General features: G+C 39.9%; 1 protein-coding gene across 1 annotated transcript in view; it reads right to left on the bottom strand.

The window, feature by feature from the left end:
* Positions 1-1574: 1574 nt before the first annotated feature.
* The window catches only part of LOC125286108 (aminopeptidase N-like), a 19988-nt gene continuing 8158 nt past the window's right edge, over positions 1575-13404 (bottom strand). The window contains exons 11-20 of the mRNA XM_048230835.1: positions 13259-13335; positions 12930-13060; positions 12772-12827; positions 9173-9320; positions 8804-8895; positions 8596-8706; positions 7030-7203; positions 5752-5892; positions 5316-5397; positions 1575-2771 (exon numbers count right to left, since the gene is read on the bottom strand). Of these exons, the coding sequence (XP_048086792.1) occupies positions 2595-2771; positions 5316-5397; positions 5752-5892; positions 7030-7203; positions 8596-8706; positions 8804-8895; positions 9173-9320; positions 12772-12827; positions 12930-13060; positions 13259-13335 (1189 nt within the window). The 3' untranslated portion in view covers positions 1575-2594. The remainder of the gene's footprint in view (positions 2772-5315; positions 5398-5751; positions 5893-7029; positions 7204-8595; positions 8707-8803; positions 8896-9172; positions 9321-12771; positions 12828-12929; positions 13061-13258; positions 13336-13404) is intronic.

Below are 13404 nucleotides of genomic sequence, written 5' to 3'. Positions count from 1 at the left end.
CAGGATTAGCTCAGCCTCGTGTGTCTTCTTGGCCATGGAAAACAACAGATAAGGGACTGCTGAGTACTCTGTATCTATCTGTATATATGTCTACGTCACGGGCTGCCCACGGGAACCTAAGGTTCAGGGATAGCCACAGGAATGAGTGTGTTCATATAGATGCTGGATAAGAGCTTGTGGAGTAATCTTTATCTAACAAACCTGCCGCAGAAAACAGACGGAGGTTGAACACACCTGTAACATAACCCTGATGTAATTTTAGGCTGCAAGTTTAATTTTGTAATCTTCTTTGTTTGGGGCCACACTGTATATAATGTGTTAATACTGTATATATCAATATCCACTGAATATCATATTACAGTACCCTGGAAACTCCAGAGTTCTCGCAAGAGCACAATTTGAATTGTCTCTGCGAGAAACTCTGGCAATAATGATGCACGTTACTTTTGCCACTTGTATCGCGGGGAGCCAATCACATTGGTGTATCTGATATACAGTAGGCGGGCCAGAGGCGAGCTAAACAGGTGACAGTCGTATTGTTATCCAATTGCGTTGAAGTCCGGAATCAGTCAGTAAACATTGGTCGTATTGTGTTATCCAATTGCGTGCAGTGAGATTTTCAAATGCACGCTTGGTGTTGCCCCTCGAGTTGGGCCATTACATTATTTGTGGCTAGAACCTTAATCTTTCTAGATTACCAGGGTCTGGAATCTTCAGGCTAATATTACAGTATGAGGCAGAGTGAAACTTCTGAGGGAAAGGGTAAAAATTGAATAACACACAATCGAAAATCACCGAAATCATTCAGAGTAAACATGGTCTAGTGTGGTCCAATTGCGTGCAGTGAGATTTTTAAATGCATGCTTGTTGCCGCCCCTCGAGTTGGGCCATTACATTGTTCTTTGCCAGACCCTTAATCTTTCTAGATTATCAGGGTCTGGATTTTCCAGGCTAGTCTACTCATATTTGTAGTGTTGAATGTCATTTACCACTTAAAGAACATTAATAACAGCTGTGCTTACCCTCTTACGCAATAAGACAAACAGCGTCTACAGAATTTAATTTCTAAAGAACCAGGAACCACACCATTGCACCATCAGGGACAATCACTGGCCCTGCTGACTACCCAGATTCTGACCACAGCCAGCATTAGTCTTTGCCGGTGGCCTGTGTGTGTGTGTGTGTGTTGAACTGAGGTTGTGCTTCCATCATGTGGCCATGGGTGTTTTGTATGCATGTGTGTGTGTGTTGAACTGTGTTGAACTCTTATACAGTAATGTGGCCATGGGTGTGTTTCTATTAAATATGGAAAAGTACTGTGGATATCACTGCACCAGCCACCAACTGGTTTGTCAGTGCAAGGACCAGTAAGCTTCTATTTGGGGTGGTTTTGGTGTATATTTCAAATAATGCCAAATATTCTCTTCCAACTTTACTCAATTTCTGCTTGAGTCTTATCAACTAAATTAGATATCAGGTAGTTCTATTGTCAAGTTGTACAGTTTCAACTGAAGCTCTTCAGCAAATCAGTGTAGAGTGAATCATAAACCACAATAAAGTATACTACACTGTTCTATAGTGGCCCAAAAGCAATGAAGCAACAAAGGTTTTTATTGTACAGATAACTGGTAAAAGGAAATGAACATATTTTATTGGTATTTAAAAATGATTTTTAGTATCTTGTTTATGTCAGGAGAGTCCTTGTTCAGGTTAGTTTCTGGCCCAGAATATGATGAAATGAGACTGACTTGTCTGTGAATCCATCTTGTATAGTGTATGGAGAAAGGCATAAATATGTTTATTCAACAATACTGCAAAATACCTCTGTTTACAAAAGTCTTTACAAAAGTATTTGTTATATTCTAATCATCAAGGTTTTGCCTTTCTATTATATTGATTTACAATACAACTAAGAGTAAAAATAAAAAGTAAACCATTCAAGCAATCTATTCAGTAACAATTAAGGATAAGGATAGCACTTGGCTAGAATACTTGGCTTGGTCTAGTACTGCTAGGAGTTATTTAAAATTTCAGAAGTACAACAACAAGCCGCAGCATATGATAAAGCAGGTTTTGGAAAGTTATATGGTGATGAAGCCAGTGACTAAAGCACAGCCTTGCTGATTAGATAAGGAGCTGGAGCTCAGATACCATATGAGCTCCGCCACACAGATCCATCCACTCACACACACAGCGGTTCATTTAATCATTGACATTCATCCAGTTATTCCACTCAAACACACAGCGGTTCATTCAGTCATTCACATTCATCCAGTTATTACAATGCATTCACTCATCCAGATTCATTCAGTTATTCCTCTCTCCCACATTGAAATGATCAGGTCATTCACCTCAGTATTCCAGATCCATCCAGTCATTCCCTTAAGCCATCTCAATTCACCCTGTCATTCCACTACAGCCATCCCAGGGTCATCTATGTTTCCGTTATGAATTCAAATATGTTTCAGCCATTCAAATTCATTCAGTCAATCAGATTCATCCATGCATATGTGCTAGTCAACAAGGTTCATCCGTTCACTCTACCCAGGGTTTTTTTTTCTTCTAGAAAGTGGTACTGTTTCTACACCACGTGGTCATTCAAGTCCATTCTCTCCTCTGAGCGTTCCCTCTCTTGAGAACCACTCTTGGACCTGCTCCAGGTTCTCTGCAACCCATCTGATGTTGTCCTCTGTTCTCTGGATGGCCTTCTCCACCGCCCTCACCGCAGAGTCAAGTCCAGCCTGGGACAGGACCTTTCTGAAGCTCTGCAACTGAACGAGAAGAATGGCTCTCATAAATTATTTTTTTTTTTATTTGTTAAAGTATTATTATGACTGCCGCTAGTGAAGCTAGCGAAGCGGTCATATAGGGATTGTCAATTTTTTTTTTTTTTCCTCGTCATCTACTTCCTGAATTTTTGGTCAACGATACCCGGGACACCGAACCACCGGGGCACATGAAAGTTGGTGGGTATGTAGCCCCACTAGACTTTTACGGAAAAATTTCGTTTCGTCCCCGGGGGCCACTCTCCCCCCATGCTGGGCCCCCCGAACCTCAAAAAAAGCAGTTTTTCCTAAATAACTACCTGAACCGTGGCACTGAGGATGAAGAATCTTTTATGGTATGTTGGTCTCAAGGGCCCACATCAACCTGGCCCATAATCACTCATTTGTGATTTGCACCCCCCCGGTAAAAATGAAAATGAATATTATTCTGCTTTAATCGCCCCTATCTTCAGTTAAGATGTTCAGAACTGCACCAAATTTTATGTGTATGATTGACCTGGCATTCTCTGGGGGTATGCCAAGTTTCGTAGAATTTAATCCATGGGGGGTCTAAAAAAAATTAGGTTATGTGTACATTTAGTGACTGTACACTCATTGGCCTGTAGATGGCGGTGCACACATATACACATGCACACACACACAGGCACCCACATACTATCGGTATTAGAACAGCCGATACATAATAACAAATTCAGTAGGATTAAAAGAAAGCCAAAATAAATATTCATCATCATCATCATGGCTGCATTTCCAGTATTGGCGATAAGTAGTCGCTTTTGTCCACTAGATGGCGATCGTTGCAGTGAGACGTAATTTTGTTGGAAGTTAAAAGTGGGTTGGAAAAACAATGGACGCTTCCTACAAGGAGTGTAGTTTACCGCAGAGAACGTCTAAGGATAGGATGATGTTCACATGAAATGTGATGTCTTATGTAGAAGAAGTATAAGTATATATACTTTTTTGATCCCGTGAGGGAAATTTAGTCTCTGCATTTAACCCAATCAGTTGAAATACAAACAGCACACAGTGAACACACAGTGAGGTGAAGCACACACTAATCCCGGCGCAGTGAGCTGCCTGCTACAACGGCGGCGCTCGGGGAGCAGTGAGGGGTTAGGGGCCTTGCTCAAGGGCACTTCAGCCGCGGCCCACTGGTCGGGGCTCGAACCGGCAACCCTCCGGTTACAAGTCCAGAGTGCTAACCAGTGGGCCACGGCTGCCCCTAAAAATTAACGGGAGACGGCGTGACAGCGGTGGTCACGTCGTGACTGTGATGAACTGCCCTACTTGTGATTGTTTAGAGATTTTAAAGGTTTTATAACAATGCTACATCTTCTTTGGCTATTCTACAATCTATTCACCTTTTCAGCACCAGTAGGCTACTTTCTGTGCAGCAGCACACACACACTCAGGCATGCCAAAAAAGCATACACAAAAGTTTCAAGAGTGGGGGATGGAGTAAAATATGGAGACAAATTGAAGTGTGATTTATTTTCGCAGAACGGATGTACAGGACTGAGCAGCGGTCATATTTTGTACCGCTATGTGGTACATCTAGTTTCTTGTGTTTTTAGTTTCTTTCTTTCTATGGATATGAGGACAGTGAAGAGTGACAGGAAGCGACCCGGGAGAGAGAGACAGGATGAGACCGGAGAGAGAGACAGGATGGGACCAGAGAGAGAGACGGGGTGGGAACGGAGAGAGAGACAGGATGGGAACAGAGAGAGAGACAGGATGAGACCGGAGAGAGAGACGGGGTGGGAAAGGACAGAGAGACAGGATGGGACCAGAGACAGAGACGGGGTGAGACCGGAGAGAGAGACAGGATGGGAACAGAGAGAGACAGGGTGGGACCAGAGAGAGAACTAGGGAGGCCAGGTCGTTTGACTTGAGGAGAATAGTGTAAACCATTCAAGTCGTACTAATTAATTCTTCTAATGTACTAAGGATTCTTCTGCGGAAGAGATCTGTTCAAATCAAATGGGCCAAGGAGAATGTTCTTCTTACCAGCAAAGGTTTTATTTCACAAATTATGTTTTCATATGGAAAATGGATGCAGGTTATAATGCAACATGGTTATTTCTGTGCTGATTGTTATCAGGAGAAAGACTACAAGGTTGGTATATGTTTCCCCCGCATTACTCTCTTATCAATACTAATCAAACTCTTTTTTGAGGAGAACGACTCTCCCTATCGTCCTCCGATGGGCCGCCTCTGATAGAGGCACATATCAATGGTTACAGTAATTTGCGTTTCAACCTCATTATGCTACAGAAAAGCAAAGCAGCTGTGGTAGGCCTGTGACAGGGTGGAACAAGAGAGCACAGGCTTGCAGTGTGATCATCTGCGTAATGATGATGCCAGATGGACAAAAGTGTTTTCAGTTCCTCTCTTTAGTTCCTCTGCTTAAATGGCTACTTCACGTGCATCCTCTAGTCATATAGGTTTGCAACTTTTGGTAAACAACTTTTGGTATTATACACCAAGATTATGCAGAAAAGACATGCAGCTTGGCTGTGACACACTTACCTCATCAACCTTCTCTTTGGAGGAGAATCTCTTTGTGACTTTGAGAATAAGATCTGCTAGTTCATTTGACTCTGGACCATAACTGTTGAAAAATTATGTTGTGCAAGTAGTTAGTTATGCAACATATCATTAGTTTTGACTTACTGCAAGTACCACTTTTCTTTTACTATGTCAAGAGGAACAATGTAGATGTGTGCCTACTGTCCATTATACAGTTGCTATGATTACTTTTATATGTCCTTGTACATATAAAACATAGTAACACACATAATACTTTTATATTGTTCTTGGTGCAAGGGCCATGTGTCAAAATCTTGTAATATAATATTGTAAAGGATGACTTAAATGTTTGGCAGATGTCATGATTGGATAAACAATGTCAGCTGTAAACCTCAGAGAGTCAGCGCAGAGCCTCAGAGCAGAGAGTCAGCCTTGCCTGTAACTGATGTCATCCCATTTTGTTACTACAAAGTTCCAAGCGACAGGTTCGCCCACCACATTACTGGCAACGTATGATGTGGTCTCAGCTATGTCCAGCATCTGGTTCTTATTCGGATCCATCATGTATCGAACGTACCTTGAGGAGAGAATGCAGAAAACTTTGGCTGAATCAGTGTATGTATGTGTAAAAGGATCTTGCTTTACACTGATGCAGTCATCTTGTGTAACCAGAGCTGACTTGTGTTAGATTGCACTGAAATCCCTTTCATACAAGGCTGGATTTTAAAATCTGTCTTGACGGAAAAAAACAAAAACAAACAGAAAACATTCACAGCTGCTTAATTTTTCAATGCCACTTATTTCTGTACCTTTGTGACTAAAAGAAATTACAAATGCTGACAATACATTTTCAAGTCAAGCCCAAATCCCCTCAGAGTTGTCAACGAACCCAGCCGATGTCACAGAGATAGCCTGTTTGGACGAACAGTGACCCGAACCCACTTGGACAGAACTATTCCGGTGTCAATATGTCAGTGTCCAATTAGAGAGCAGACACAGCTGTGTTAAGTAGGCAATGACACACACTCAAATGAATCAGCCCAGGGTAGCATTGATGACCTTTTTTCCAGATGTTGGATCATTCCACCATCGTTACATAAATACCATGTGTTGTGTTGACCAGCCAAGAGTACGGTCATAGCCGCTAGAGGCAATGGTGAATGCACGAGAGAAAAGAGCTGTCTGACTCCACTCTCTTCCACTGGTGTCAGTATGGATCAAAGATTCTAGAACACAGCTCTGTTCTAGAATCTTTGGTATGGATCTACTCATGCGGGTGACCCTTTCAAGAGAGTTCCATTATCAGCATCATAGTTGGCCCCACAAGACTTCCTTTTTAACATTCCATATGTTATCTTAATGCAGAGGAAGTAGATTGGGGCCCAAATAGAACGTTCAAGCATTGTTTTTGTTTTTATTGTTGAAAAGGTCCATTGTGATTACGTAGCCTAGCGGTAGCAAGCTGGTATGTAGCTGCACAGTATGTACATTTAGTAAACCTCCCTCCTGACACCTTAACAAACCGTGCTGGCGAGAGAGCAAGCACCCTGGGGTTTTAGCTTGATTGCTAGCGTGCGCGGCTCCCGATCCCGAAGTGCTGTGAGTTGTGGGTTGAAGCCCGGGCAAGTGCAGGGCTGAGCTGCACAGTAAAGACAACGGACGCTACGTCTACATCACTGAGGGTGGAAGCCGAAGGGTGAATTCCTGTCCGAACCTGTGCAGCAGCCTGGGCACACGGGTACAAGCGAGGGAGCTGCGCATGTCGCTGTGGGCATGCTCAGTGGCATCGGCTCTGAGGTTGAACTCCTGCCAACCGAAGTCCCACTCTCGGCGGCCACCCTCAGACAGAGCTGCACAGTACACCTTCTGCTTCAGGTGGGGAGGGATCCTGTGCACACAACAGTGATGGATAGAGCCAAAACCAAAACAGAACCATCAGCTCATTACTTGCAAACTGTTCAATGAACTCATTCAAGCTATTTCATTCGTTACCATAGCCCCAAACTCTACAAAAGTAACAATTTCCCCCTAATGTTTTCTTATGCCTCATATCTTTCTTTGCGTTGCATGCCTAAAGGTTGTATAAGCGATGACGGGGTAACGTCACTTCTGTTGATGTTCAAACCAAACAGAGAGCTAGCTCGCTACTCCCTCCCCCTCTGTCCCGTGCAATTGAAACTCTCTTAAACGCGCATCTCGTCAGTGATTGGAACACTATTTAATTTGGTTTTGAGTGGTTGGTACCACTGTTGCGGTCTATTGTTTTTGTGTACAGATCTCGGAGCCTAGACTGCCTACAGAGACGCGTTTTTTTGACGGCCTGCTTATAGGGCGGCCAGCTAGCGGATCGTGAGGAAAGATTGGATGAATTTGATCATTTATGTTTGGGCCTGCAATCACTGATACAACCTTTAAAGAAAACAATCGGTAACACTTTACTTGACAGTATTGACATGAACCCTAATCCTAACCTCTAACCCTAATCCTAATCCTATTGTAATCCTAACCCTAAACCTTTTTGTACTTGTTTTCTGTTTCTTACTTAATGTCAGGATATAGCACTTTTTTAGTCTTTGGTGTCCTTGTGTATTCTTTATAGTACTGGTATTTATTTCCTTCTTTCTCTATGTGTGTTTTATCTATTTTGAGTGTCTTTTATCACTTTATATACTTGTTCTATTTATATTGCACATTTGCACTTTAGCACTTTTGATGACTACACAATTTTAGCACTTTTTTTACCTGTACTAAGTGCCTGTACCCAGTAGGCACTTTTAGACTATTTTAGAACCCTGATATTAAGTATTTTTAGGCAATTTTTACCTTAATGAGCTTTTTTTCAAAATATTAATATTTTAACTAGTTATTACCTATTTATTACCTATTTATTTCCATTTACATTTTAGATAACTTCCTTAAATATAGTTAATGTAAGACCATGGAATTTTATAATATATTTTAACATGCTTTTACATATAGGAGAAGCTAAAGGGTATGGTACCAATAGGCCAGTGCACAGAAAGAACATCAGACCACTTTTAAACCTTATTCTTCCCTTTACCTAACCCTAATTTGTTATGACAAAAATCAAATGACACTTGTTTATGACACGTTCATGACAGTGTCATGTCACTCTTATGTCGATACTGTCAAGTAAAGTGTAACAACACAATCTAGGATATTAAATAATGTGATGGTCCAGCAAGAACAGCATGTCGAATGGCTCTCACTCTGCACGTCTTCACCCTGGGGTTAACTGGATGTGTGTGTTATTGCTTACGGGTTAATGTCTGGGTTGCTCATCCACTCTCCATACCAGGCTGTGACTAACTGCCTGCACTCCTCCAGTCCCACCTCACATGCCAGGGAGATCACATTGGCCTGGGTATATCTGTCCACCGGGGAAGCAATGCAGCAGGATGATGGCAGAATGTCTTTGCAGTAACAACATTGGTTTAAAATAATAAAAAAAAAATAGCATTATTTACTTGTCTGTATGTTTTGATGGTATGTCTGTCCAGTTTGAAGTAATATTCTTAAAGTGTCTGAAGAGTGGCTGGACCTGTTTTTTAAGATACACCTAAAAGGGACATACATACTTCCTGTTGAACTCAATAATCTCAAAGAACTGGTTTGCTATTGTCATAGCAGCTATCTGATTAGAAATTACATCTGAAATGTCTCTGTTGTGATTGTGAGTTTATTAATTATCAATGTTTTGATATGCATTCTGTCAAAAATAGAATAAAAATAAATAAAACTTATATTATATTAATACTTATATATACAGATAGCTGTCTTCATTTACTTCTTTCTTTCTTTCTTTCTTTTTTTCTTTCTCAGCCTACCCAACTCACCTGCATGGGGGAGTACACAGCACTGCGCTGGAACATGTGGAAAAAGTACTCCAGGTTGTCCAGGGCTGCCTCCCAGGGTAAGAGCTCTCTCTCCCTCCTCAGGTACTTAGTCGTCCTCAGAGCCAAGGTTGTGCTGATCACCTTTGCCCTTCAATTTCATAAAGAGTATGAATAAAAAACTAGAAATGCAATTCCAAGGAATTACCAGTGCATGAAAATTCAAAAGTTGTGATGTAAAATATCATGTATAGTTAAAATAGATAATACAAAAGATGGTTACTACGGTGATGCTAGGATAGACATGGTGGTTGCATAGCTTAATAAAAGTTGATAGTTTAAAAGTAGACCGTTGAATGTAGATAGTTTAAAAGTTGTTGATAGACAGCTAGTTTAATAGATAGATGGTTTAATGGTAGTTTAAAAGTAGACCGTTTAAAAGTTGAATGTATAGTTTAAAAATTGTTGATAGACAGCTAGTTTAATAGATAGATAGTTTAATGATAGTTTAAGAGTAGACTGTTTAAAAGTTGAATGTAAATAGTTTAAAAGTTGTTGATAGACAGCTAGTTTAATAGATAGATAGTTAGGCGAGACACTACAGGTGAATAGGGTAAAATTTTAAAATAATAGACATCACAATGAAACTTCATCAGTTGATTACTTACACAAGTATGAACAAAAAATGTATTACAAGTTTTTGAGATTCGAATGTTTAATTATGCAAATTAGGCATCATCTCATTAACTAGCTAATCATTTTTAGCAGTTATGCTAACTATGCTAACTAGCATGCTAACTATGCTAAACATGTTACTTAGCTAACTTAGCTAATCATTTTTAGCAGCTTTGCTAAAAATGCTAACTAGCATGCTAACATGTTAAATATGCTAACCACGTTACTTAGTTAACTTAGCTAATCATTTTTAGCAGTTTTGCTAAAAATGTTAGCGATGCTAACATGCTAACTAGCTACAGTGGGTAGGAGTAATAGTTGATGACAAGTAACAGTTACAATGGCTGAACAGTTAAAAAGTTAAGTAGTTTAAAGGGTTAAATTGTTTAACAGTGAAATATTGTAGTGAGGACTTTTATTTTGAAACAGTGGTTGGCAGAGGAAGCAGTTGAACAGGATGTGTAGTCTTAATAGGGCCAGTTTGTATGCTTAAAGTGCGTATGTCAGGTTAAAAAACATTTTTGACAAATGAAGGGACATGAAGCAAGATAATAGTGAGTAGTGATTTTTCTTGAAAAATCAACTTTAAATACAATAGAACAATATTTACAGTTATTTTTATAACTGAATTTATGAACATTCCAGGAAACATTCCAGACAAAGATCCTTGATTACTAGCAAGATAGAGCAACGTAATTCGTTACTATGGGAGCAAAACGGGACAGTTCCGGTCTGCATAAGTGGGAGTGTCACCCTACGTCACTAAATAAACTTTCTCTCTTAATAAGCAATAACAACAGATAAACATAATTGTGTTCACAGTATTATTGTCCATAATCATGTATGATACCAATGAATCATTCTTAAGGACATGATATGAATAATTTAATTAGTCATGTGAACCTGGGCTGATCAGACTTCGCTCACTGCCATGCACAACTGACAGACCGAGAAAGTAATTTGTCCCCAGGGCCATTGAACTGTTCAATGCCTCACTTAAGGGAAGAGGAGAGATAGACTTCTCTGCATAGTCTGTCTGCCTCTTCACCCCCTCCATGTTTGGATACTGTCTGTCCACTAGCCACTTTTTACCACTGTCTTTATGCCTCACTGTTTTGCGTGCTATATTAGCACATTAGCACATATGCATACCCCTCCATGCCACAGCCGAACTGTGGCCACACTTATTCATTTTCTTTAAATAGTTAAATATATAGATATATAGACTTTACTTTATTTCTGCATTGTTGCACTGTTGGACTTATTCATTTGCACTATCACCATGACCACTATCACCATTGCACTACCACCATGACACTCATTCACACAGAGCACCTTACCATACCTTACTATGCACAGAGAATCACAGGCTCAGTCTCTGCCTCAGTCATTGCAAGTGCCTCTGATTGATTAATCACCACTATGTGGATACTGTTTTTAGAATTGATTTAGATTAAGTGTTAGTATAATTTGTATTTTAGTATATTTAGCATATTCTTTATCTTCTACTGTCCTTATTGCTTAGTTGTGTTTTTATATTATATACTTTAATTACTCTTTCTGCTGTTAAAGAATGTGTTTGTGTTGTCTGTATGCTGCTGAGACCTTGAATTTCCCCTGGGGATCAATAAAGTATCTATCTATCTATCTATCTATCTATCTATCTATCTATCTATCTATCTATCTAATGTTAGCTATAGACAGACTATTAATTTGCTTACTGATTCTACTTAACTTGTTGTATATGAAAGCCTATGTGATGGCAAATGACACAACTGCCATTTTGAAGCCATGATACATACTAATAGTGACCCGATCCTACTCCCCTAATCAATCTCTCACTGATGATTTGATGGCCATGATTTACCTAAATTTTGTCCCTTTGTCCCTGCCAGTCAGGCCCATGCTTATGAACCACTGGTATGTCATAGAGAACATTTTTGGCCTTATCAGTGTAAAAGAAAATGCAGTTAAAACCCATTCTCCCCTATGCTCAACTTTGCTGGACTCCCTCTTATGAGGTCATCACTGTGTCTGGAATGTTCATAAATTCAGTTATAAAAATAGCTGTAAATATTGTTCTACTGTATTTAAAGTTGATTTTTCAAGAAAAATCACTACTCACCACTATCTTGCTTCATGTCCCTTCATTTGTCAAAAATGTGTTTTAACCTGACATACACACTTTAAAGCCTGTGGCCTGAACACCTGCCATAGGATTCTAATTGCTTAATGGCCATATTATGATGTCACAATCGGCAATGTTAAATCTATGGGGATTTTTAAAAAGTTTTTCTTTAATAGTTTAAAAAGTATAAAAGTTTCAAAGTTGAAAAGACATAGCAGCTTGGTCCGTTTGAATACCTACGTTACAAAGTTTGAATGAAGTTTCTAAGTTAAACTGTTCAAGAGAAATTGCGTACGGAAAAAGTGGTAAGCGGAATAATAATAAGAAGTTGCCTAGGAAGAACAGTACAGTGCATTTTCATGCACTGTAAAAATACTATCACTGAAAATCATATTATATAAATATAATAAACATTCATTTTATATTTGTCCTCAACTGATATAACAGTCTGAAAACTCGCCGGATTTCTCCTTTAAGTGTCTGTGAGCAGACTCTCAAGTAGATTGTTATCAGTTATTCTATTTCAAATCTTCTTTATTGAGGAATTATCTGTATTCATACATTTTTCAAAACATCTTCAAGTTTGAATGCAGAGAAAGACAAACAAAATACACACAAAATAAATAACAAGACAAATATCACATCCCACATCCCACCCCGACCCACCCCTCCTGGGACTTCCCGATATGTAATGGCACTGAGACAGTTATCAGTTATTCTACTAACAGCTAAAACTTACATACGTCAGTAACAGCAATGACTGTCATAGTAGTAGTAGTACAGAGAGACTGAAGAATACCTTGCCAGGTTAAAGGCATCATCAATAATCCGAGCTCGGCTCACTGCTGGGATCTCCTGTATTGCATGTGTGAGACACAGAGGGCGTGCGTGATTTATAGGGCATCCCAAGTGGAACAGTTTCACCTGGCAATGCCCTACACGGCGTGGTTGGCTCACCTCATGGTTGGCACCGAGCTGGGTGATGAGACGGTGCCAGTTCTCCAGGTCGTAGTTGACCCGGAAGTACCCAGACATGTTGAGGTTGGCCAGCACCCACTCTCTATCCGTTTTCATGGCTTCACACACGTCTGTACAGGTTTGAGCACAAATTAATCTGTTACACTCTTAAAACGAATGTGTTGAAAACAACACATCTCTGTGTCCAGATAGGCACACACATTTTAAGAGTGTGCATTGAAATATTTGCAGAAACTGAAAAGTGGCCCTTCAAATATTAAAAAACAGACATGCCATTGGAGAAATCCTCATGGGTAGTTTTGCTATACCTGATTTATGTATGAGCCAGACTTTATTCTGCTCTATGCCACTCTTCATCCATGTTATAGGAACAATCCACTCATACCTTAAACAGATTAGAAGCTGTGTTATCTTCAGTGTTATCATTCCCCCACAGCTCAGTAGGGCATTAAAA

This window comes from Alosa alosa, chromosome 21, assembly GCF_017589495.1.
Source record: "Alosa alosa isolate M-15738 ecotype Scorff River chromosome 21, AALO_Geno_1.1, whole genome shotgun sequence".
NCBI lineage: Eukaryota > Metazoa > Chordata > Actinopteri > Clupeiformes > Clupeidae > Alosa > Alosa alosa.
The sequence above is the reverse complement of the archived record's forward strand: the minus strand, read 5'-3'. Positions and strand labels throughout refer to the sequence as shown.